Consider the following 27,058-nt stretch of genomic DNA (forward strand, 5'->3'; position numbering starts at 1 on the left):
TTCCCTTTTTTTTTTTTTTTTTTATTTTTTTTTTTTTTTTTTTTTTTTTTTTTTTTTTACTTTCTTTTTTTCTCCTATTTTTTTTCCCCTTCCCCCATCCTTTCTTCACCCTTAACTTCGCCGGGGGGGGTTGCGGGGGCGGGCGGGCCCCCAAAATATAGCTCAGCCTCACCTAAATTTTTTTTTTTTTTTTTTTTTTTTTTTTTTTTTTTTTTTTTTTTTTAATTTTTTTTTATTTTATTTTTTTTTTATTTTTTTTTTTTTTTTTTTTTTTTTTTTTTTTTTTTTTTTTTCCCTTTTTTTCCTTTTTTTTTCTTTCTTTTTTTTTTTTCCTCTCTCTCTTTTCTTTCCCCCCCCCCCCCCCCCCCCCCCCCCCCCCCCCCCTCCCCCCCCTTCTTCCTCCCGTCCCGCTTTTTCCCTCTCCCCTCCCCCCCTTACTCCTTTTCCTTTCTTCCCCCCATTTTCTCTTCTTCTTTTTCTTCTCTATTTCCCCCTTTCTTCCGGTGGGTTTCCTTCTTTTTTTTCTCCTTTTTTTTTTTTCTTCTTTTTTTTCCCCTTTCCCTCCTTTTATTCTTTACTCACCCCTCTCTTCTCCTCCCTTCTTTTCCTTTTCTTTTCCGGCCCCCGCGGAATATACAAATTTCAGTAAATATTTTTACACACACAAAAACACATAGAGAGAAAGAGCGAGAAAGTGTGTAAGAGAGGCACCCCATAAGGGGGGGCTGCAATTTCCGCGCATTGCACTCGCTTCGAGCTGTCGGGCCCATGTCATGGATGCACGACTTTCCTTCCTTCCCGCCCCCACACATCCCACTCCCTTGATTTCACAGCAATGGCTGTTCCTTCAGTGCCGCCGCCTCTGCGGCCGCCTCCTTCTGCAACAATTCGTTCAATTTCATGCAATCAAGTTATTTTAATTCATTACCCTTACGCGACCAACACTTGGGAGACATGCACAAACACGTCACTGCACTGCACGCAAACCCACACTTACTTGCATATATACATAGATATGTATGTTTTGTAAGAACAGTTACTCCTCTTAGGCAATCCTCTTGCCACCACCAGGGAGAGAAACTTATGTTTGTTGTGGAGTTTTACGATAGTTGCTTTGGGTTTGTTTATAAACATATGGGAATATATATTGTATATAATTATTTTTTAGTCATTACCTATGGGTTTCAAAAAATGTATTACAATAATTTACGAGGAACATAATATTTGTATCATATGGAAACTGGGATGGATTCTGTCTTCCATCAACCAGAGGTCTGTGGAATGAATGAATGGCTTCTCTTGAGCCTTCGATAGTTTCCTTTATCTTTGTTTAGATACGAAAGAGAATGGGAATTTCCCTCAATGATTTTTAATAGTATATTTCTATACCACCTGGTGGCATTTTCTCTAAGGTGCCCACCCACAAAAGCATCGAGAAACCTTCGAGAACGAATGCGCATTCTCTTGTAAGTTTGTCTGGTGTGTCTGTCTTAATGGCTGTCCTTCTGCATGTGCATTTTGCCATGCGACACTTGACATTACAAAAAAGCTGCAATATATGTGTGTGTATGTGTGAATGTAATATAAATACATGCAAATAACTGCACACAGATACACCCACATACATACATACATATCTGTGGAAAGACTCACGCACGACTATCAAAATGTCAGACATCTGTCATTTAATTTAATTTGACTTCACTTTTCTTTCGTTTGCCCTCCCTCCCCCTGCCTTTGCACTCCTTCACACTGACTTGTGCCAGTGCCGTGCCTTGCCTTGCCTTGGCATTCTTTTTTTACGCTTTCTTTTACTCGTTCTCTGTCTCTTTCGCTTTTCCTTCCTTTTTTGCACCATAGCGCGAGAGGCGTCGACGCCTGAGCACAAAACGTGTAATTTAGAGGGTGGTGCGATACAGACAGAGAGAGAGAGAGAGTGAGAGAGAGACAGAGGGAGTATTCCTTCAGGCTGCTGTTATTACTTAGTTGGTTGTTGTTTCTGTCGTTGTTGTTCTCATTCGCGTTCCCTTTCGCGTACTCCTTGCTGCTGTTGTTGTTGTAGCGCAACGTACGCGAGCTCAATTTAAAACGTTTTGCGTTTGCTGTGGAAACGGTAAAGGGAGAACCAACTAGAAAGGAGAGCGAAGCGAAGCATCGATCAAGGAATACCCTTGAAAGGGGAATTGGTGTAAACTTTTTTCGGGAATTGAAGATGAATGGTTCAATGGGTGTAATGCATGTGGGAAATGCTATGAACATTGACATACATATGTAGTACATACATACATGCATATGTATGAATGAATGAATCAGAGCGAATCTGTGTAAGATTAATTTCAATGGATGCGTTCGTGTATGAATGAATTAATGCATCATGCATGAATAGTAAATTAATGAAAAATTCATGAATTAACAAATGCATAATGGGTTTTTTTCATTGTGTATCATGATGTTGAGGGAAAGTACTAAGAACACATCCCAACTTCAATAACCCACCCATATACCCCTGCCATTTGGAGGGCATCTCGGAAAACAACTTGACTTGATTTGCATAGGAAATTTTATTTCTTTGAGCTCTAAGCTAAGTTAAACTATGGAAAGGCACACATCATTTACGTTAAGCTAAAACTAATTAAACTTGTACTCCGCCCAGTGGAAAGGGGGAAGGGAAAACTACAGATAAATGAGGGGGGAATGGGGCATCCCCGAGACGTCAGCTTCGTTTCTCCTGTTGCCTGGCAATGGCTTTGAGCTGCTTGTTGCGATGCTTCAGCTTCTGCTGGAGCGTTCGCTTGAACTGCGTCTCTCTGTTGAGGATCTCCAGATCCTCGCTGGTGCAGGAGCCCAACCGTTGCTTCTGCTTGGCTATCAGTTCCTTTGTCAGCTGAATTTTGGTCTTGGAAACCTTAGTGTATAGCATCTGGCGGCGTTGCAACTCCTGACGGTGCAAGAACAGAGCGTAGGCGGTACCGCTCGATGATGCCATGCTGCTGGTTGACTGTTGAATGTCTGCCATGTCCGGAGTGGCATGCGTTTTTAAAGGACTGGGCCATGTCCTGTTTCTGGCCTTTCCTGGGCTTAGGCCATCCATGTGTTATGCATGCATGGACTTGTTTATCTTTTTTTGCCCGTCTCCCTGGCCCTGGCCCACTGGCTGTGATTTTTCCTTGCTGGCCAATCCTTTGGGGTGTCGTTACCTGAGTGCTGCCTGCTGCCTGCCGCCTGCCCGCCGCCTCTGCCCGTCGACTTAGCGTCCCACGCAGGTAACGGATGGTTTATCTGTTTCCGCGTTTCAGGCCAAACTTTTCCACACACGCACACACACACACACACACCTACATACGTGTTGTTCCATTAATGCACTTTGGGCCAAAATCCTTGGCATATGGCGATGCGGGGTTTCCTTTCCGCCACACCACAGAAAAGTTAGGTAAACTTTGCCGCTCGACTGACCCCATAAAGAGAAAGAGAAGACACTCTGGTACACACACAAACACACACACACGCATAGAAGGGCGAAAGAGGGCGGAAACATCTAGCCAACTTCTCGGCCAAAAATCCAATGCAATTTTTAAGGCCATCCATCCATCCAGACAGCCTTTGGCCAGCACCCTGCGACCCACTCAACGACAGGATAGCACGCACGTCCTGCCCAGGCCCCTGGCATATGCATCAATAATTTTGTGCCAGCATACGACTTGACCTGGACCCAGGACCCAGGGATCTCGACCACACCCACACTCCGCACTCCCCACTCTCTCTCTCTCTCGTTCTCTGAGGTTTATTAATTTGCATGAACTCTGGGTCCGACCATGGCGCTCATTTTTCATGCTGCCAGGGCAACCGAAAGCCACAATTAAAAATTGCTTATGAACGGAAATGGCAGAAAAATGAAGAAAAAGAGAGTAGTAGATCCCGGCGCCCAGAGATGATGCTTCTTCCACTAATGATGGAATCGAGCCAAAACTTCTGGACGAAGGCACAGTCCCTGACTAAGCCATAAGCTAGAAAACCCCGCAAAGTTTTCTCTGGAGGCAAACTTAATTTCCTATTTCCTTTTTAGTTTCCGCTTGGCTATATCCAAACCCCATCCCATTCCCCAGCCCAGCCCAATCTCCTTTCTTTTGGCCATTTAGTGTAAACTGTGCGCATCATTATTTTGAAATTTTTGACACTTTTTTCGCTTGATGGTTGGGTGCTAAGCTACTTGTAAATCAACTTTGCAGCTCATGTGTCTCCTCCTCCTCTCCACAGCAAGAGTTTTCTTCTTTTACCAGTGTGTGTGTGTGTGTGTGCGTCTGTGTGTGTCACATTTCCGGCGGAAGTGTAAGCAGAAAAGTTCGTTTCGTTTCATTCTCGTTTACGCTAAATGCCATCAAGAAATGCAGCGTCGTCGCTTCATTCTCAGCGCCCAGCTCCAGAGAGAGAGAGAGAGAGAGCAGAGACATCCAGCAGCCAGCAGCCAGAGCGAAGCTGAAGGAGCCAAAGACATTGACTGATGATGATGAGGCACGATGATGTAAATGGGATTTTAGTGCTGGGCCACACCCCCGCCACATGACAATAGTAAACTTCTTCTTTGTTGCTCCCAATCATAAGCTGTGATAGCTCTGTTCCGCTTCGGTCTCGGGTTTTCCTCACTTGCGACAAGGCACGTAAATTGCCTCGCCAAATTTATTGTGCAATTACAAGGGAATCTAATGAATAGCCCAACAAGGAAACGAAGGGAAAACAGACAAATGAATGGGTGGGAGGCCAGCGGCAGAGCCACTAAATTTGTGGAGCTGTCTGCAGCAATGTTGGGCTAGAATTAAGAGCTTTAGTTACACCTACTAACTGTATTTTGTCTTTTGCATTCTCTTGCAGTTACCTACAACAATAACAGATACTTATGATGGGACACCGACACCCCCTAGTCGTCCTAGTGCTGCTCTGCTACCTCTGCATCGGCGCCCACGCCTTTAGTCTGCCCAACATCACAGCGTCAGAGGCGGCCGCTATCGGAGGCTTGATATTGCCTCCGCTCGTGGTGGGGCCCAGCGGCAGCAGCATCAGTGGCAGCAACAGCAGCCTGATCGGCGGCGGTGGCGGCCTGGCAGTGGGCAATCCGGGCGGACAGTCCACGGCTGAAACGGGAGGAGGAGCCACCAGCCTGGGAGGCAACCAAATGGGTGGCAGCAGCGGCGGGAGCGGCAGCAGCAGTAGCGGCGGCATCATCGGCAGCGGCAACAACTCGGCCATGGTGCAAGGTGCGCCCAAGGAGAAGCTGTACGAGAAGTGTACGGGTCCCGGTGATCCGGGGCCATGCAAGCAGTACATCTACAAGTGGCGCTACGAGCCGACATCCAACGAGTGCGCCAACTTCATTTGGGGCGGCTGCGATGGCAATCCACAGAATCGTTTCAGCACCGAGGCAGAGTGCCTCTTCCACTGCATTGGAGGACCGCGTAAGGGAGCTAACGATACAGGAAAGGAGGAGGAGGAGTGAGAGAAAGACACATTGTGTTAAATAGATTATATAAGAAATCTGATTGATGATTTTAATTGCCTTAATCGAGATTTATGTATTCCAATCGGATCGGTATACAATTCTCTCTCTCTCTGCTCTCTGCTCTCCTGATTCCTCCGCCACATTTTCTCTCTATTGACAACCTTGACAATCTCTTTTGCAGACACCTTGCCACCATTCCTGCAGTCCACCACTCGCGAGCCCAGCACCACAGAGAATTCGCAGCTCATTGGATCAGTGTACACCCAGAGTCCGGCACAGGCCGCACAGGATGAGGATGGGAGAACGGGAGATGGCACCACCCCAGTGCCCATTGAGCAGCGCGGCCCAGAGCTGACGTTCGCGGAGACGGGCCAAGGCAAAACTTTCGTTTTTGCCAAAGAACAACACGTTCATCCAAATGGACGGCGACATCATACAGACATTTCAATTAAGGTGAGTGGGTGCACGGCACCCCACCACCCACAGTCCACGACCCACCGCTCGTTCGGGTCATCCCCCATAACTCCTTTGCATATTTCACTCTTTGTCCACGTTGCATGCACCATCAGCGCGTCATTTGGCGGATTGTTGGACTTTTGGCTCAAATTTTGGCTGGATTTCGCTTAACCCTAGGAGGGCAGCGAGGGCAGGATTGGGGAGTTATTTAAAGCAAGACCTTTGAAGGGTTTACTTATTGTAGTCATTTCTTATACAATTGTCTGTGATCTGAGCAGCTGGAAACTATACACCCGAGATCAAATTCTATGATTCCAGAGATATTTACAAGCCTCAAAGATTAATTCTTCCAAGTAATATTTACTACAAATGAATTCCCATTGCTTTGCATTCCAAAAAATTAATTTTTAACCCTTAAAGAATATTTTCTTAGTGACAACCCAACAAAACGTAATAAATCTCCTCACTCTGTAGGGTTAAAACGTTGTCCATGAGCGCATGTTGCAAGTGCAATTAGCCAAAAACTGACATAGTTTCTGAAATTGATTTTATGCTTGATGGACAAAAGGGTCGCCTTATCGATGGAGCCAAACAAACACACACTCATGAAACATTTTGAGGGGATCAAAAAGAGTGCCCCCCAAAAGCGGTGCCGGGCGAAAGTTAATTTTCTGCTCAATTGCAGATGGAGCGACCTTTGCTCTCTGCTCCCAGGAAAATGACTTTCTGGCTTCTTTGCGGCAGACAAGAGAATTTAAAATTCAATTTGGGACCCAAAACATTTGTGACATTTGCATATTAAATTAAGATAAAAAATATTATTTAAATGTGGCACATAGAAGAGGAGCCATGCCACATGCCACATTGGACGAACATGCAGACAGGAGGCAAATAAAATTAAACATGACTTGGGCCAAAATACGTAGCACTGGCTTTTGTTATCGTTGTTGGTGCGGCTGCTGCTGTGGCTGTGGCTGTTGTTGCTTTTGGCCAATGGCTACTGCAAGTACTTGGCCATGTTGGCAATTTGTGTTGTAGTTTTAATTGTAACTCATGTTGCTCCCAGCAGACAGGAGAAACAGCAGCAGCAGGAGCAAGAGGTGCAGCAGCAACATCAGGACGGACTAAAAGCATTCAAGAGCAAAGAACAAATAAATTTAAAACTCTGTCAGGCGCACACAGACCATCATCATTCCGTTCCCTCTTTCCTTCACACACACACACACACACACACACGTACATATGCTAATGCAACAATTGCCTCTCTCTTTCTCTCTATATTTCTCCACAGACTTTGCCGTGAGATTTCATTTCAATTCCGTACTCGACTGCCGCACGGCCTGCTCGTCTATCACAACGTTAAGAATCCGGATCGCATTAATTTGGACCCCTATGCACTCTATGTGATTGTGGAGAAGGGCCAACTGAAGGTGGTCCATGTCTTTGGCAAGCATTCAACGAGTGTCACTGTGGGCGAGAGCCTGAATCGAGATGAATGGCATAGTGTGATGGTGAGTCAACCACACCCAACCCCACCCCCAGCCCCACCGAAAAACCAGGTCAAGTCTGGGGGGAGAATATCATTTGCCTGGAAAACTATGAATGCAATGCAGTTCCTGTTGCACGCGTCGCACCACCCAAGAGGTAGCTGTGACCATATGAGCAGTTAAGCTCTTTATGAGAGTGTCAGGGTATCCAGGAATCGTGTGAATGATGCTGCTGCTGGCTACTGCTGCCTGTTGGCCAACATTAACATGGCCATGCGTTCAGCAAGCAATTAGCAAGATTGCAATGCGGAATGTGTGTTTCCCCCCCACTCCCTGTATGCTGGACTCTTCTCTCTCTCTCTCTCTGTAGTCTCTGTGCGTGTGTGTATGTAAAACGCTTTATCAAACTTTTATAACAAAGCGAGCAAGTTGATTTATGTACGCTCCAACTTTGTTAACTCACCTCGGACATGGGGAATGATGGGAGGTATCCTACAGCCACCACACACACACACACACACACACACACACACCGTAACCCTGAAGCATCGTCAGCATCATCATCATCAATAACAGTGGCAAGAGGAGCAGAGGCAGCGGCAGCCACAGCCGCAGCCCAGCCCGTTTTAGTTCACGTATGTTCCATATTTAAAACAAACATATCCCCCACTACTAATCACACCCTTACAAATGCACAGGACTACGCAGGGATACACGGGGATACGCGAATGCAGAGATACCCCCACAGCCAGGCACTCATAAATAACACGCAAATTCCTAATGAATTTCAGCTGATCCCAACAGCAGCAGCAGCAGCAGTTGCAGCATTCATTTTTGTAGCATGCAACAGCAACAGCAGCAGCACCAGCAACAATTTATCGCTGGCAAAAACTTGCAACTTCAACTCGTTGGCCAAAACGCATAAATTCATAAATTTTTATCATTTGTCTGTGTGTGTGGTTGTGTGTGTGGGAATGCAATGGCCATGCCAGAGCCCATCCTGCTTTAGCTAGCTTTGGGTTTATTGGTTTCGCTTCTCTAACCGATCTCTCTCTCTCTCTCGTCTGCTGCACAGGTGCGCATCGATGTCCATGGGGCAAGATTAATTGCACGCGTCGACAATAGTCAGGAGGAGGTCTATCTGAAAGGACTGAATCACGAGTATAACTATGGCGTCTCCACGAATCTGCCGTCGGTTGTGCTGGTTGGAGGTGAGTGCCCAATTCAATTGTGTGTGTCTGTGTGTGTTTTCCCCCTATAAACTCCAATCCCTCTCGCACCTGGACCTGTATGGTACAATCAATCATATTAAAGGCAACGCCCGAATGTATGCAATGATTTTTGTACAAAAATTCACACATAAACGAAAGCGCGCACACATCCAAACATCGGAGGAACATCGGCCAAAAATATATATGTGTATAGAAAAAGGAAAAATCGCTGGAAAATGTGCAACTGAAAATGGAAAATCGAATTTGCAGCATCCGAAGCACACACTTGCTCATTTTCCATTGAATTCAGGCTGCTTTATTTAGTAAGTGTGTGTGTGTGTGTGTGTGTGTGTATGGCCCACCCCCCCTCTCTGTATGACTTTGAAAGGTGCTTTGGGTGCGTTATTTGGAAATTTAATTATTTCACGTTGCCAGCAAGCAACATACAAAAAAAACCACCCTGAAATCTGAAACCCCAGGAAAAGCTGTGAGGAGGTCAACACAGAATAGGCCATTGATTGCGGTGCCAGGGTGGTCGGTTCAGGTTCATCCATGCTGAGAGTCTGTTCTAGCTTTCAATGTTGTTCCTCCCCATCCGCTGCGTGTGTTTAAAGTTGAATGGAGGCCAAGGCATAGGCCACAAAATGAAATGCAAGGATTCCCAAAACAACTGCCACATGTTGGAGAGGGAAATGGAAAAACATTGAAAGTATTTCTGGATCAAATCAATAATCGATAATCGATCACAAGTTGTACAGAATAAATTTTCTTTTAAATTAGTTATGCCCAGTACAAAAATGAGAACAGAATGGGACATATTAGATATCTATTAGACTGCAGAAACACATTTCAGTTGGCCCATTGTTATGGCCAGAAAGCACAAAACATATTGTTGCGAAGCCCTTTCTAACTTTATTCTTAGTGTCGAGGCACGTGTGCCGTAACTGCAAACCTTTTGACTTGTTTCTATTTATATCAAGTCAACTTTTACATGACTCATTTTCTTGACCCTTAAAACAACAAAAATCTAAACTGATTTCTGTAAATTTAGTTTAAAAGTTAAATGGGGCAATATTTTTAGCCACAATTAAGCAACAACTCCTCATTTCCTTAAGGTAAAAACTATGTGCATAAAAATTAACTGAAATTCTTTTAGCATGGAATGTAATGGCCCTCCGTTGGTCCGAAGGAATTTCTGAACCAGAGCCCCAAATGGGTTTTCTCTCTACGAAATGCCGAAAATAAAACTAAAGTTCTCTGTTTTTTTTTTTTGTTGTTGCGGAAGCCGCTTTCAGTGTATTTATTTAGACCGCTCTTTGCTGGTGGGAACCCAAACAACCGAATGGCGACAACTTTTTTAATTAAGCAATATTTAAATCTCCGAGCAAAAGCAGCAGCGCCCGGCCAAAAATCCCATCAAAACTTTCAACTGTAAACAAGAGAATTATGTTATGGGTCTGTGTCCAGAAATGGCCACACATCCCCTCCTCAAAGACACACAAGCACACACACCCCCCTGCACAGCCCTGCACAACCCCTTCAACCAATGTTATATATAGCCACAAAATCCATTGCCAAATATTCTGCATGTTAATTAATCTGAAGACAATCTCAATCTCATGCCAAACCTCTCTATCTCTCTCTCTCTCTCTCTCCCCTCATTTGTTAGGCCTTTCGTCGGAGGAGAAGCTGCATGGCGTTAAGTACATAACGGAATCCTTTGTGGGCTGCATACGCAACGTTGTACTGAGCTCTGGCAAGGCGGCATCCGATCTGCTTCCCATTGCCCCGCTGGTGGCCACCAAGCATGAGAACGTCAACGAGGGATGCTTCGATATGTGCGAATCGAGGCACAATCTGTGCTTTGTGGGCGCCCGTTGCATCAACCACTATGGGGGCATCTCCTGCGACTGCTTTGGCACCCACTACGAGGGCGAGCACTGTGACATCTACAGTGAGTATCCATCCCATGTCATCCATCTCTCGCTCGTATCTGTATCTGAACATTGCCCCTAGGGGCGACATTTTGTTTTAATTATAAACTATGTTTGTTTGCCTTGCGGTTAGCCACTGCCACTGGCACTGGCACTGCCCGTGGCTTATCCACTCTTTGTCCCGCTCTCTCTTTCTCTCTCTCTACAGCTACAGTTTTAAACACGCTAATGACCTGACCATAAATTATGCAAAATAGTGTTTGACTTTTTGACTGGCCCAGCCCTCCTGTTGGTGCTCAGACCCAGCACCAGACTATGACCAGGACAGGGACAGGCCAGAATGTGCGCCAAATTAGTTTGTTAAGCTCCGATATATAGTGCCCCCCAATTCCACCGCTCCCTCGTCCATTCCACAACACTTTCAACCCATTTCGAAGCCTTCAACAACATCCGACATTTAGTTAATGACATAAAGCCAATTCCAGGCCGCCATAATCCCAATTAAGTCACGCGAGACCATTATATAGGCATTGCCCATTAAAAATTGAGCAGCTCGTTTATGTTTTTTGACATTGTAAAATTGGAAATCGCCCAAAAAGGGTGGCGCGAGGGGGGGTTATTCGCAAGGCGGGTCAACTGTTGTGCATTCGGTGCAGGCACGTAACTCGGAGTTGAATTTTTGGTTCATGTGAACTTAAAGCGAAGTTTGTTTACCCTAATGCCAGAGACTTAAGAGGGGGTGGCTTGTGCTCCTTTGTCCATTAACCTATAGCTCAAGAACTTAATTAAGTGGTTTTCATAAAAGGGATTATTCAACATAATCACTCTGTTGATTGCTATGGCACTTGCAAATATTTATATATCCTGGAAATAAACTTGAACTATCAGCTAACGATGACTTCTTTATGAGAACATTCCATAATCACAGCCATTCCAATTCCTAACGATCTTTCTCGGTGTTAAACTGCTTGGATCACTCTTCATGGAACAGGGAGCAATCTTTAATGCAATTGTTATTTCCCAAAAATCAATAAGATTTTTTATATCTATGATCACTTGCTGCAATCACCGTCTTAGAATCCTTTTCCCCCTGCTACAACAATTAAGCTACTCAGCAGGAGGATGCTAGAATTCCTAGTTAGACTAGTTAGAGAGCATCAAGGAACATGCATTCTTTACAGATTTGCACAACGATTTTGCACATACGCAATGTTTGCTAAAAATTTGCATGCAAATGATGACCAGCACACGCCACGCACACACACACACACAGAGAAAAAACCCCAACAAAATCCAGACTTTGTGGGTGAAAGCGGATTGAAATGAAGTGGATTTACTAACAGTGGGAGGGAATGGAGTGGAATGGCTGGAAGTGAAGTCCCGGGGAAGGACTCCCAGCTATTGATGCAATCGACAGCTGCAAATTGCACGGTAAAAAAAAAAAGGAGAGCTAACGGGCAGCCATGACAGCGATGAGCATTTTGCCCCCCTCTCTCTGTCTGTCTGTCTAAATGGCGTCTGTCAAGGACAAAGAGCGAGCGGCGTGACGTGCGAGTTTGTCGAACATTTACAGCCAGAGCTGGTGCTGGTGCTGTTGCTGCTGCTGCAGTTGCAGCTGCAACCGATCACAATTACGTAACGAATGCCGAACGGCAAGTGCAAGCAAATTACACAGATGTAGTTGACGACGAACCCAGCAGTTCCTGTTGGGTGTGCGCTGCATGTTGCACGGCTTCTGCGAACGGAAACAGTGTCAGGCCATTAAAAGCTTTCACACACACACACACACACAGAAAGAGCAAAGAAGAAGAGTCGTCCTTGTCGGAGGTACATACATACAACACGAATGGGGGGACATAATCAAACGCAGGCGCTTTTGTAATGCAATAACTAAAATGACAACTGCCCGTACAAGGGGGCCTGTAGAGAAAGATACCCACCCCCTGCACCCTGCACCCACACCCGTACTGGGACCTCATTTCCATTGTACATTTTCCGTGCGAAAAGTGTCAACGAAATGCGTTGCCAGGCTTTTTGGGTGGCAGGGAAATCATTAGCCGCACAAAAACTGGGGGCAGGGGGCATCAACAAAATTTTGTGAAAAGAGACTACAAGATTTTTGGGCTTCTTCCGGCATAAACGAAATGAAATCCCAACTATGAAAAGGACAGCAAACAGACAGCACCGGAAGGAGGATAGGGGGAGAGAGCAGAGCATGTCCTGTCCTGTCCTGTCAGATGTGATGTGGCCTCGAGCTTAGTTCAACTTGGGTTCAGTTGCAAGTTGTCAGATGAACGGACAGTCAGCAGCTATGCAACAGCCAAACGAAGTCCAGAAAATTATAGATTTTGGTTGGGAATGGAACTGCATAACTATGGCTGAGCAAAACAAAGTTAAACCGAAGCTAGGTGGGAAATACACCCACCCAGGTCTATTCTGAACGATATTGCTGACATCCTAGTAGCCCCCTAGTAGTATTGAAACCCTCTCTAAAACACTTTAAATCGTCTTTGTATTGTATCTGAAACAAAAGTTTGTACAAATTGTAATAAATTGCTAGAATAGAATTGCTTAAATTAACGAGTTACAAGAGAGAATAATCATCATGAGCCGTGCCACCTCCTTCTCGGAGTTCAAAATGCTGGCCCCCACCAGTTTCATGACCCGCATGCAGTCCCAGAACGTGGCCAAGAAGCTGCTGAGCAGCAGGCAGGCGCGCAATTTGTTGCCAACGCGTCGAATGCCCACCTATCCGGAATTTCGACGCCTGATGAAGGAAGTGTATCCAGATCGCAGCCTGTCCAGAGATGTCAAGGAAAAGCCGGCGGCCAATATGGAGAGCATCTACCTCAAGCTGGTGGAGATGCGGCAGGCGCAGTTTGATCGCAAGCACCTAAAGGGCATCAAGTCGGTGATCAATACGCGTCAACCGAATACGAATAGTCTCATACTGGAGAGGACATCGGTATTGGAGGATCTGCAGAAGAAGCAGGACATCTTTCGGCATAACCTGCAAATGCTGAAGCGCATCAATAGGACCCAGCGGCTGCACGGCGTAGTCAACTGCTTCAATGCGACACTCCAGCGAGGCCCATCGGGCAGGCACAGGGAACGTGTGCGGGCGGAGCGCTTGTCGCGCGCCAACAGGGATCTGGGCTGCCGCCTGGCAATGGTCAAGTCGAAGGTGGACTGCCACAATCCGTGGGTGCCGCCGCCGCCGCCCATGGAGCGTAGGGCCTCGCAGCAGACGTTGGTCAAGTACGCGCCCTTCATACCAGCACCGCAGGCGGCTGAGATTGATCCCCATGCACTGCTGCGACCCGTTCTCTACTACGATCTGGTGGAGGGCGACAATCAGCCGCTGGGCCGCATCAGCATTCAGCTGTACACGGAGGTCAGTCCAGAGGTGGTGCTGGAATTCGTGCGTCTTGCCACCTACAACGATGTGCAGGGCCACCGATTTCTGCGCATATTCGCCGACCTTTGGATGGAGGGTGAGCTGGTGCTTGGGTCCCGGGATGCCCTGCGCCGCCATCACAGCAGCAAGCACTCGCAGCTGGACCACACTCGGCTGACGGGATTCCTCTCCTATGCCGGGGACTATCACCATCACTTTCCCCAGGGTCTGCTCAACTACACGATTAGCTTCAAGCCCCTGGCAGTGCAGTCGCTGCATCGTATCGTCTTTGGTCGCGTTTTTGGCGGTCACAGAGTGCTACAGCTCTGCCAGGCGTTTGGCACGAAGAACGGCAAGCCCAAGAGCCCTGTGACCATCACACAGTGTGGCTTGCTCTAATGGGAGTCGAGTCCCATTCCCAGTCCCAGTTGCAGTCCCAGTCCACTGCCGCCTGCCTCATTATCCATGTGCTCCTATATTAGCATAAAAAGGAGCGGTGAAAAAAAACCGTATCACACTTTTGTGGGCCAATGCGACAGAAAATCTCTCTCCCTTCAACAAAATGCAAATAAAAAAAATTATGAAGTGTACATTTATCTCATATGTGTGTGTGTGATACGTTATCACGTGGGCGTGGTCGTGGGCATGGCCCACGTGTGCCGTGTCAGATAAGCCGGCCAGCACGCGGCTGCTGTCGCTCTCCACCAGAATCAGCAGCGCCAGAAAAAATGCAGCCAGAATGTATGAAAATTGCGAGTAACACGATTTGCACATTTTGTCCGTGCAACATGGACCCGGACAAGGGCCAGAAACAACCAGTAACCAGGACAAGAGCATCAGGCGAACGCCCAAAGGCCGCTGCCATATACCAAACAATATAATCTATTTTTGTGGGGGAGACCTCGGACGTAATTTTTTTCGCTCTTTCGTTCGTTCATTCTGTGTGTGTGTGGCAGGCAGATAATGCACCAGTGGCACGGGGGTTCAAAAAAACATGGAAAAATAATGAATATTGTGCAGGTCGTAGCAGCAAATACACTGCGCGGAAATGTTCGTTGATAGAAATGGATATAAATGCTTAAATACTCCAGTAAAATATTCCCTGTGAGCGATCTTTTCTTTTACAGCTACAGAGTAAAATGGCAATTCGATTTTAGAGCTTTTGCAGGAAAAAAAGAGGTCTGTGCAAAATCAAAACTTAATATTTTTAAGACTAGATATCCAACTAAAAAGAAGTACCTCACTGCCCACTCTAAAGTGTGCGAAAAGGCCCAGGGCAGTGTCTATAATTAATGTTTAATTTAATTCCTCTTGAAGGGTGTTTAAAGAACACAAAGTTGTTTAAATTTACTCGTTCTTTTATGGTAAGCTTCTCAAAATGGAAGCTGAAAGCAAATATGCTAAAGGTTGAATTAAGTTTGACTCGCTCGCTGCATAAGGAGGGGGGCTTTACACTTTACACTGCCTTATGTAATCAATTCGCTTTGACTTTCAGCGGCCACCATAATCACGCTGCGTGGTGCCAGCTATGTGTCCTACAGGATCTACGACTGGAAGGATCGCGTGCACTCATCCACGATGCGCATCAGCCTGATGTTTCGCACAAACTTTGACGATTCGGCGCTGTTCTACGCCAGCGGTGAGTCGCTTAAGCATCAGTATATAGCGGCGTCCATCAAGAACCAGTCGATCCATGTGGAAATGGACTTTGGCGACCATGTGATGGCCACAGTGCTCACCGATGATCTGACGCGCGGCTACTGGCACAACCTGACCATTCTGCATGAGCAGCGCACGGTGAGCATTATCCTGGATCAGCAGCAGAAGGTACTCGAGCTGCCGGCCACGACCAGCGGTAATTTGCTCTTCGATCCGGAGATCTACTTCGGTGGCGGCCCCGAGCTGCACAAGAAGAAGGGTTTGGCCTCACATAACAATTTCGTGGGCAGCATGAAGTACGTCTACTACAACGACATCTCCATTCTGTACGAGCTGCAGCGTGGCAATCCCAAGATGCACTATCATGGTGAGTTCAGTCAGTCCATCGTAGGATGCGGATTTGACAGTGAAATATATTTGGCATTCGTTTTGCAGGTGTCCTGGAGGCAGAGTTTGTGGAGAACGAAGTGAATGTCATACCCATAACCTATCCCTTTGCGACGTCACACATTTGGTGGCCCATAAATCACGCCGAAGAATTTAATATTAAATTCGATTTCCGCAGCAGTCGGCCAGGCGCTGTGCTGGCCTACAGTGACGTAACGACCAGTGCCGGAAATGGCTTCTGGGAGGTAAGTGTTCGTTCAAGCATTCAACCATATATGGTGCACACGCACACACACACACACACATATGCCGCACATATGCACGTGCAACATTGCTTGAGCTTATGAACTGCTCAGGACTGGCTGGCAGGACGGACGTGGCTGACATGCTGCTTAAGACGGGACTTAGCAAAGGGCATGAGAAATGGCAGAGAAACGGTGGTATATATGGTATGTAAGGTGTGGCCAGAGCAGAGAGGCAGAGAGACTGCTGCTTAAGACTCTCAACAGAGACAGAGAGAGAGCACTTTGTATCGGCCTGGTCTTAACTGCCTTACCTTAATAGAATTACACCTTGAACGGAGTTCGAGCAGCCACAGAGGAGGCATTCACCGAAGCAATGGCAAATGAAATGCAAATCAAATGTGTGCATGTCTGTGCCGCCTGCCCCTGGGTGTGCATGTGTCTGTGCTTGCTGGCTCGTGTATATGGAACTTGCATCGCATGCCTGCTCAATATTTAACCTCTCTGCTCCCCCCCTCCCTTGCGGGGGCAAATCCCTGCCTATAGTAACCAAAAATACCAAGGCATTTGGAGAATGCAATTAAATTGAAGCTTGACTGAGTTAAAAAAAATTTTAAATGAGGCTTAGTCGTGACGTAATGGTTTTTATTGTTACATTCCCTTATTTGCAACACTTGAGGCAACACCATGCCAATAATTTGCACCGTTTCAAGGTATCATCCACATCCTTGACAAAGCGAAGACAGTCCAAGACGGGCAATAGGAACAGGAATCGCATATCCCAGTCGCCGATCTGATAATTCTTGATATAGATGCAATTGCCATGATAGCACAAGCCGAAATTAGTAGCACCATCCAACAATATGAATTCTCGAAGATGGGGAAAAGCCAGCGAAATGTAGTCAGCCCTCAGGCCAGGATATAAGCTGGAGCGACAAGCCAAGCGTCGCTCCAATATATTCCGATCGGGATCCAGAACGTCAAGTACCTGCGTTGCGTATTTGTTCTCCACATCGTGGTATATGACGACAGTGTACCATTTGGAGACAGTCTCAAGGAAAAAATCAAGAAAGGGACGCTTGAAGATCTGTAATGTGATGTGGTTTTCGGGCATATGGATACTATAGTCACAGGGCACACCGCATACTCTCTGTAAACCTTCTGTATAGTTTATAGATACTAGCGCTTTCAAATCCACTAGCAATGTCTTCTTATTTCCGAAAAACATTCGACGCGTTGGGACCACCGGATTGTACTCGAAGTATTTGATCATCAATTTGCATATTATATTAAAAATCGTATGGAGCAAGCACTCGATAGGCTCGTATAAACTAGGGATCACTAACCAACAAACAAGCAGTACACATAAGACAATCCATGTGGCATTTTTTTGGAAGCTACAAAAGATGAGAAACAATATCTGTACATATGTATGTATGTAAGGTCGAGTGCATTAAAATAATGTTTACTTACATTGAGAGCAACAATGAGCGCTCCACACAATCGTTGACGTAGGAAACCGTGCAGTTTGTGATTTCAAACATATTTATTTTATTTTGTATATTCATTTGCCAGCAGGAAACTTGGGAAAATCAAATAAGTGTTACTGAGCTGGCGAGTAAGGTAAAGGCGACTAGATGAAATATTTGATATTTCCGCCGTGCATCTGATATGACAATATTCTCGGCGAATAATAGACATACGAAGCATAAGGTGATAACAGACGAATCCCAGCCAAAAGTGGTAGATAGAAGAACGAGTTTACACCCAAAAAAAAAAGCACTGAGAATATTATTGTTACACTTAGATTTAAATAGTTATGCCATTGATACTAGCACTGAGAGTGAATATTGAAACCAACTAATTTTAATTATATATGGAGGTGTGTTTCTTTTTACTGTAGGCTTAGCCTAAACGCTTTTCTCTGAATGTAGGCTTAGCCTATACTTTTTGCCATTAGCAAGATCTCTCTTCTTACATTTCCTGATTCTCTTTGGGGTCTTGTCTTGTTCGCTTCTTGTTTGCTTTGCACAGACACTGCAGCTGGACTGCAGAGAGAACCCCCACACACTTACGCACGCCAAACACTGCACTGCAGCTTTATCTTATACAGCTATTCTCTGTGGTTTCCTCTTTCTCTCTTTTTCTCGTTTGCGCCACAAAAAAAGAAAAACGAACGTCCCATCAGGATATTAACCAGAATAGCCTCAGAATTGTTTCTGTCCTCTGAATGTCGTCCATCCCGGGCAATTTATTTGAAATAACAATTTTTGCAGATTTATGTCATTGCCGCCGCATAACAATTGAAAGCAAGTTAAATGTTGCCATGAAATGACAATTTATAACCAGAGAGCAATTCCAAAAGGGAGCCAAAATGGGCTGTGTTGGAGTGACGGGGGAAGCGAGGAGAATAAAACAGATTGGGGGTCCAGCATAAAAGTGCGTGCAATCGATCACAAAAACAATTCAACAGTTTAAGGCCTGTTAGGGTACAGAGTCAAATGCCTGAAAGCTTTCTGCTACTCCCCCTCTACCCTTCTTAGATTTGACTTCCATGCCAGCATGTGAAATTGACACTGTGAAAAATTGACATTAGAAGTTCCAACAAAATATTGCACTTGCATTGAGTATATTTATAAAATTGTTGTTCAGTGTACTTTGACTTCTTCGCCCGCATCTCTCTCTCTCTCTCTCCCGTGTGTGTGTGTGTGTGTTGATGTTTCTATGAATGTCCGTAGCATTTATCTGTATTTAAACAAATAAACCTCGTCTTGGCCTGGCCGAAAACGTTTATTTGGTTACTTGGCATTTTGGAAATGCACTAAAAGGGAATACTCAAATGCATGCAAACATACATACATATATGTACATACATATATGCAGCCATTGAGAGAGATGTGTATATTTATATGTATTTATTTGCATTTTATTGTTGATTTTGTTCCTTTTGATTGCAAGACTTTCCCTCACTCTCCCTCTCTCTCTCTCTACAAAATAAACTGCTGCAAAACCTGACTTATTGGCATTGCAATAAAATGCTGCTGTAATGCCCAATGAATATTTATGCCAAAAGCTATTTCATTTTGCATCGAGTGCCCCATAGGGCTTATTTGGCACTGCCATGCCACGATTTATGCGCACCCAAATTAATACTAAATTGATTGTGTCAGGTTTTATAATATGACTGACCGGCTAGTCCGCTCCTCCACTCGATTGCATTTTTTACCTACCCACATATTTGGGTAAATAAGTCAAATAACTGTGCAGTTAGTCGTACGTACTATCTATCTATTTGTTAACTACATATCCTATCGGCATTTTGGGCTGCACTTCAAAAACGCATCAGTTACGAGAGATTTTATTTATTTACTGTTTGCCCCCGACACTGGCCACAAAATTGCCACCTGCGTGCCGCGTTCTGACGCTCAACAAACTAATAAATTGCCAGCAGGCGATATCTGTCTCTGTCTATCTCTACGTTTAGGTTTCTCTACCTCTCCCTTTAGCGTAAAAAAACATGTAGGAATGCTTTAAGTATTGTTTCAACTATGGCATATCCTATAGATTCGATTTATTGCATTAAATGGGCTACCATCCGAGGTAAACAAAAACATCTACAAGAAGAGAGATCTTGCTATGGTTTGCTCTTCCACCTACGCCTACGGCTGGGCCTGGCCTGAGCTTCGGCTTCCATCTAGAGAGTAATTAAAGTAGAAATTGCTTTCCCTTGACTCTGGCATGCATCTGCACACCTCAAACAATATAGACCCGACGCTCACGTACATGTACCCTGTACTACGCTGTACAGAAAGAACAGACAAACAAAGTGTATGCAACACAACATGGAATGTCATGTCACATGCGTGACAAGGGGATAGCCGGAGGAGGGGTGGCACATAAAAACTATGCGCCCGCATAAATCGCGAATCACAAATCGAAAATCGAATTTATTGACAGCGCGCAAATGGGCGAAATAGGCAAACAAACAACACCAACACTCGTGGCACCAGCCGCAGCGTAGAAGGAATAAAAATCATTTGAAATATTGCCACTGTATGCAATGTAGATGCGGTGGTGTATGTGTGTGTGCCTGGTTGATGGTTTTTATGCGTGTGTGTGTGTGTGTGTGTGTGTGTCTGAAAACTGTTTGCCTTTAAACATAACGCTCTGTGACAAAAATCTAATGAAATATGCAATAAAATTTGAGTGTTTGTCATTTCACATAAGCGACGCAAAAGCGCAATTCACAATGAGCATAGATAAATATGGTACACACACACACACACAGATGCATGACCATATTACCACTACATATGCATATATATATATGTATGTATCCATGTTCGATTCAAATGTATATCCAAATTAAAAACCATGCTGTGTTGAGCTGTAAGCCCAGAGAAAGTTCATCAAATTTCCATATATTGGAGGATTTTTTTTTCCCGATATGCAAGAATAATAGACTGTACAGCAAACGAAAAACGGAAAAAACTAATATAGGGATTGTCAAATTAGTGGGATTATGACAGACAAGGGGCACTGTTGTTTTTAGATATATATTATTATTTATGATGTACATACATATTTCATATTGGATGGGTTCTTCGAGAAGTTTGGACGATTTATGTACTTGGATTTATTACACTCAATGGGATAACAGTTTCCTCAACAGATAATATTGTCTGTATCTACAAGAGTAAGCTTAAATGTTGGATTTTCATGTCAGAAGATTTGATAGATATTCCCACAATTGGGGTGTATGTTCTGCAGATTATAATAATTTTTTTTTAATATTTATATTTCTTTTGTATACTTTTTAAATTCTGAATAAATTCTCACAAATAAAATTTAAATATCATTCATTCATATTTTTAGATAAACTGAAATCCCATTCAAAGAACTAGTTCATGCAGCTCAGCATCAAAGCCACATATGCACATAAAAACATACATATATTTCAACTTTATTCCAATAATAATTATAGCTCCATATGACAACAAGCTTAGTGCATAGCTAAATGGATGAATAGACAGACACAAACAGATACATATACATATATGTACATAGAGACAGGGACGAATAAATAGCAGAGGGAGAAAGAGAAGTGGGATAATACCCACCCCCTTTTTATGGCTGCAACGATTTGCTGCAAATTAATGGGCAGCAATTTCAACAGAGTCGAGAGACCGGAACGAGCTGGCAGATTGATTCGGCAGATGCTGGCGCCGAACGTGGCCACGTGGCGTATGCGTAATATGATTTAAGCGAAGCTAATGCACAAAGGCATTTAAATTGAAATGTGTGTGTGTGTGTGTGTACGAGAGAGGGGGAGGGTGCATGCCATTGAGTGGATGAGTGTTTGCCTGTGCTGCATTTTAGGCATTTTCGCAATTTTGATTTATTTTCCCCTGCACACAGATAGGAAAACCCCAAAGCGCTGTTGAAACTCCCAAATGCTAACAGACTTTTCTATTTTTCTATGCTTTTTCTCTCTCTTTTTTTTTACATGTGCGCACCGATTGCAAACGACGATGGCGACGCTGACAAAAACTAATATTTGGAAACACGCTAATGCGCGGGTTTGGGTTCTGGTTTTGGTTTTGGTTCTGGAACGTGCAACGTGCAACGACGACAATGACCTGATAAAACGTACCATTTTATACCCATACTTCGAATCACGCCTAACCAACGATAACTCAATGGCTACCGGAAATGTAAAACTAACGGAAATTACAAAATGGCTGGCTGCTACTCCCCCACACACGCACAAACACCGCACACACACATACACGCACATAGATACGTCTCACATCGGACAAACTAAGCTTCGATCTGGTGCCCGATGTGAACAACAATGTGACACACTCGACGACCATCAAAATCAATCGTGCCACCTCCTGGCACAGCGTCGAGATAGACTATAAGCTGGGCGAGATCCGGTTCACTGTCGACTACCGTCACACCCTCAGCCAGATGTACGGCCTGACCTTTAACATTGGCGACAAACTCATCATTGGCAGCAGCCTAAAGTCAGCGGCCATGGGCCTGGTGGGCTGCATCCGTGACATTGAGATCAATGGCCATTTGATTGAGCCACGGCATGTGGTCAAAACGGAGCGCGTGGTCGGCGAGGTGGCGCTGGACAACTGCAACTACATTGATCCGTGCAAGCGGCCCAACACCTGCGAACATGGTGGCAAGTGTTTCGTCAAGGATGATCGCGTCACCTGCGACTGCAAGCACACGGGCTACATTGGCAAAACTGTCACTTTACCAAGTACCGCAAGACCTGCGAGGAGCTGGCGCTGCTGGGCTTCACCAAATCCGATGTCTACCTCATTGACATCGATGGCAACGGCGTCTTCCCGCCGGCGCATGTCAAATGTGATTTTCAGAGTCTGGAGAATGCCACCAAGACAATTGTCGAGCACAATCTGCCCAGCCAGGTGGATGTGCGGTCGGCCCGTGAGTCCGATTTTAGCTTCAATATACGCTACCGCGAATTCTCCCCACATATGCTGCAGGAGCTCATCTCACACTCGCTCTACTGCACGCAGTACATCAAGTACGACTGCTATCGGGCCCAGCTGGAGCTGCACTCGGCCACCTGGTTCACGTCCTCGGCCAAAAATCTGACCGTTGACTTTCTCGGCAATGTGAAGAGGTAAGGTCGGATGGATGGAATGGTCGAGCCGTTCGCTTGGGGTCTTTAGGGGGTATTTGTGATTTACGTGCTGCCACGTCACCACGTCACCGCAAACAACACAAAATTGGATGACAAGAGACAGGCATCACACGGCAGCACAGTGGTGGAAAATGGGAGGAGAATGGAATTTATTTGATGGGCTTTTGAGGTTAAAGTTCTGGTAATGTAAAGCGACATTCATTACGTTCATTAAATGTAATGGAATAGAGATATTTCCCCGAATTCCAACTGACTCGACTCAGCTTTAGTAGCAGGTGACAAGCCTAAAAGAGAGGTTTAAAATAATTCCCAATTAGAACAAACATTTTTCTGTTGATTAAGGATCGAAGCTGTAAACTAATTATTCCATGATCATGTTTGTTGTACCTTTCCATATGTAATTATCTTTAACTTTTCCCCGATTTCATTCCACTGTAGCTCGGCTTAGTCCTATGCACATGCTGGCGGGTGATTTCGGTCCACCGCTGGCCACACAATTAATGTTGCAGTCTATTTGCTTAACTTGTTGTTGCCCCCAGCAGCCAGTCAGCCAGCCAGCCAGCCAGCCAGCAGCCTTTCCGTGTCCTCCCACTGCACCAGGATGTGTGTGTGTTCTGCTTCAGTGGACTCCGTACGTGCGGTAATCCAACAATGCTCGTATAAATCCAGAAATTGCTATACAGAGACACAGAGAGAGAGAGAGAGAGAGGAGAATTCTTGCTGGTAGTTGGTGTTGGTGTTGTCTTGGTGCTGGCATTCCAATTGTAAACGAAACTTAAATTAATTGCTCGAACATGCATAATATAAATGCCAGGCAGGAACCTGCGCTTAATGCTAACTGACATATTTACCCACACGGGGCAAATCCCTCATCCCATCATCCACAGATGCACTCACTCAGTTGCACACACTCAGCCAGCACACACACACACACACACACACACACACACACACTGTGATGTTCGTTGAGGTTCTGGCTCATCCTGTTCCTGCAACGTTCACTTTCAAAAAGCATAACGCATCGATTTCCATGCCACTGGAGCACTGAAGTCCAGTCCAGCTCCGACCACCAATGTCCAGCTGTCGGTCGTCTCTCTACTTAGGAGCCATCTGTCTGGCTATCTGCTCGATTCTGTGTCTTGACCGGAGGAGCAGACTATTGCATAATTTGTCATGGAGTTGGGCCTACTGAGCAACCATCTCTTGTTGGTCAACTGGGCCAACATCTAGTGTAGGTTTAGCTCTTCAAATTTGATTTTTCACATGTGTGCGTGTGTGTCTGCCTGCCAGCATCTGCCTGTTTGTGCCCTTTTAGCCAAGCTATATTTGCGGCATTTGTTGGCCAGGCATTGGAGCATGAAATTTTATGGTGCCGAAAGGCAAAAACCAAAGCAAAACCCCCTCTGGAATGCTCTTTTAGATGCCCAAATCGTGACAAACGTTTGGGGCAAACGAAGCTACCCCAAGCGAATGTGGAGAGTGCAAAACATATGAGGCACAAATACGGTTGGAAAATTGCAAAAGTGCAAAACAAAAGGAGCCTGCCCCGAGTTTTGTTCTGGGTATTTATGTGTCAGGCAAATATGTTTTCCGGCTGAGCGCTAATAAGGTTTATGAGCGAAGACCCGTGCATATATCTCCACGTCAGTGCCGCCAGATTGTCGAACAACTCTTTTCTCGGTGCCACACACATTGTGCTTTCTTTTTGTTTTTGTTTTTTGTTTTTGCTGTTGCAAGTTTTCCTTGGGTAATTTCTCTTCTTATGGCAGGCCTGGGCCCTTTTTGTTTTTTGCTGTTCTTTGAAAATGAATGGTTCCGAGAGCACACAAATTTAGTCTTTACGCCTAATTTCTTTGCCGCTTGAAAAACTCATTCACATCGGTTGTTTGGTTGTATTGTGTGCGGTGGGGGGTGCAACCCTTTGACAATACATCATCATGCGCAGCAAAGTAGGCAACATCTGGTGGCAAGCAATATCCAGTCGCTTGTTGCTGTTGGCTGTTTTGGCTTTCCCTCTTTTGGTTTTCAGCCTGCGTCACTAATTTCCGCTTTCACTAAATCAATTCGAAAAACCTTAACAGCGCTCGACTTTGGTTTTTCCTTCGTTTTTCCCCTGAAATGAATGGCGTTCTGGTTGGCTACTGCCAAAAATTCACAAAACCAAAGAGAAATGTTTGTGTATTGTTGGGGGGAAGAAAAAACGAGTTAACTTCTCTTGCCAGACCAGTACCATTGAGCTATCCATCATTGGGGTCGTAGTTTGGTCTTTACTCATTCAAAATATGACAGCATCGTTTGTTTGTTTGTTTGCTGCTCCTGCTGATGCTGCTGCTGCTCCTGTTGCGGCTGCTGCGGATTTGCTTCGTTTCGGATCTTGCAACGTTGAGGCGGAAACGGATGCGGCACATGCATAGAAAAAACCGCAGCCAAACAGAGCAATAGAGTGCCACCCACCCACACAACAGGAGTAAATAGATACCCTTTATAGAAGGACATTTCCCCTTACTGGGAATGAAGTTCATGGCACAAATTCAAGTAATAACATTTACTTATGTAACTGCTCCATAGACATTGGATGGCGACTGCCTATCACTGGCACTAGTATAATTGAATTTAATGCCCCACCAATTGCCTGTCACAGATACAGCCCTAAAATTGTTGGATACCCAAGGCAAAAATTTTTGCATAAATTGGGTAACAAAAAGGCAAAAGCGAGTCCGAATGGGTGGAATGTGGAGGGAGGTTCACTCAGTCAGTCAGTTGGTGGGTCACTCAACGGGTTCGTCAAATGGCCAACAGGAGTTCCGGCTTTGGCTGTGGCTCCATTTGAAATGTATGCAAATGTATGCGAACTTTTTCTAATACCTTTCACATTTTTTTTTTCTTTCCTTTTCTTCCTGTTTTGTGGTTGTTGTTGTTGTTGTAGAGGCGCCTGCCCGTGCTCGGTTAACAAGACGTGCGTGGACCCGAATCAATCATGCAACTGCGATGTGAAGGAGAACAAATGGAATTCGGATGAGGGCTACTACCAGGATCCGCCCAGTTTGGGCATCACCAATATGTATTTCCTGCAGCAAAAGGATCTGGACGATGACTCCCAGGGTCGCATCACGCTCGGCCCTCTGGAATGTGTAGAGACAAGTGAGTGGTGGAGCACTACGATTAATAACTAGCAATTAGTGATGCCATCCCGCATTCGCATGGCCCACAGATACACAGAAATACGTGGTCACCTTCACCACATCGCAGTCGTATATCGAGGTGCCCGGCTGGCGGAAGGGCGACATTGCCTTCTCGTTCCGCACCACCGGCGAGAAGGCCATACTGCTATTCCAGCCACCGATACGTCCCCACTATCCATCGTTCATGGTGGCCCTTACCGGCGATGACCAGCTCACGTTCACCTTCACATTGAGCACGGGAACCACCCGCGAGCTGGTCATTAACTCGCACCGCCGGCTGAATGGCGGCGAATGGCATAAAATATGGATCGACTACAACCAGTATCATGTGCGCTTCATGATAAACACCGATTACCAGATGCTCGATTTGCTGCCGGAGGAGGAGTTTGGTCCATTCGAGGGCAGCATGTACATTGGCGGCGCCACATTGTGAGTATTCCTGCGAGTGTGGGTGGGTATGGTGGTAATCAGACATTGGTTTTTATGGCCAACTGCAACGTGTGGCAGCAGCAGCAGCAACAGCTGTAATAATAATCGCTATGAAAAAAACGCTATTGGGCAGGGGACGGGGGGACTGTGCAGTCTCTTGTTGCTGCTCCTGCTACTGATCCGTGCCTCTGCCATTGCCTCTTGTTGGCCCCCTCTGACCATTATCCACTGGCAGTTTGCGGTTTGTGCAATTTATTGCGGCAATTACGTTTTAATTATAAACGCCCGACTAGCTGCCAAGCATCCCTAACAATGACACTTTCGTCCGTCCGCGTGCAGCCAAAGGAATCCAATCCAATCGCGGTGGAGTGCTGTATTGCAAGATGGTGTGGGAAGGGGTGGTGTGGAGGGCCACGCACCGATGAGCGACACAGTTCGATTGATAATTGGGGCGCCTCTTATGAGATAATTACAGATGGATGGCATTCATTCGTTGTG

General features: G+C 45.4%; 3 protein-coding genes and 1 long non-coding RNA gene across 4 annotated transcripts in view; 2 read left to right on the forward strand and 2 right to left on the reverse strand.

Moving 5' to 3' along the window:
* The window catches only part of LOC111074747, a 64,218-nt gene that overhangs the window by 9,507 nt on the left and 27,653 nt on the right, over window positions 1-27,058 (forward strand). The window contains 12 exon segments of the mRNA XM_041594157.1: window positions 4,867-5,447; window positions 5,673-5,887; window positions 5,889-5,944; window positions 7,239-7,458; window positions 8,510-8,645; window positions 10,315-10,599; window positions 15,472-16,002; window positions 16,071-16,267; window positions 22,064-22,520; window positions 22,523-22,928; window positions 25,876-26,090; window positions 26,161-26,560. Coding sequence (XP_041450091.1) covers window positions 4,892-5,447; window positions 5,673-5,887; window positions 5,889-5,944; window positions 7,239-7,458; window positions 8,510-8,645; window positions 10,315-10,599; window positions 15,472-16,002; window positions 16,071-16,267; window positions 22,064-22,520; window positions 22,523-22,928; window positions 25,876-26,090; window positions 26,161-26,560 — 3,674 coding nt within the window. The 5' untranslated portion in view covers window positions 4,867-4,891.
* LOC111081150 lies at window positions 2,714-3,016 on the reverse strand. The gene has a single exon (XM_022377108.2). The coding sequence runs from the start codon at window positions 3,014-3,016 to the stop codon at window positions 2,714-2,716; it is 303 nt and encodes a 100-aa protein (XP_022232800.1).
* Window positions 13,068-14,566, forward strand: LOC111081148. The gene has a single exon (XM_022377106.2). It carries the CDS (start codon window positions 13,185-13,187, stop codon window positions 14,373-14,375), a length of 1,191 nt encoding a protein of 396 aa, XP_022232798.1. The 5' UTR covers window positions 13,068-13,184; the 3' UTR covers window positions 14,376-14,566.
* LOC111081149 lies at window positions 16,889-17,930 on the reverse strand. The gene is made up of 2 exons (XR_005968054.1): window positions 17,738-17,930; window positions 16,889-17,661 (listed from the first exon to the last, which is right to left on the reverse strand). It is a non-coding gene; the product is annotated as an uncharacterized LOC111081149 (long non-coding RNA).

Source organism: Drosophila obscura, unplaced genomic scaffold (genome assembly GCF_018151105.1).
Source record: "Drosophila obscura isolate BZ-5 IFL unplaced genomic scaffold, ASM1815110v1 contig_208, whole genome shotgun sequence".
Classification (NCBI taxonomy): domain Eukaryota; kingdom Metazoa; phylum Arthropoda; class Insecta; order Diptera; family Drosophilidae; genus Drosophila; species Drosophila obscura.

Excerpts from the sequence above, each read along its gene's own strand:
- LOC111081150 (XM_022377108.2), bottom strand. The coding sequence starts at position 3,016 with ATGGCAGACATTCAACAGTCAACCAGCAGCATGGCATCATCGAGCGGT.
- LOC111081148 (XM_022377106.2), top strand. The coding sequence starts at position 13,185 with ATGAGCCGTGCCACCTCCTTCTCGGAGTTCAAAATGCTGGCCCCCACC.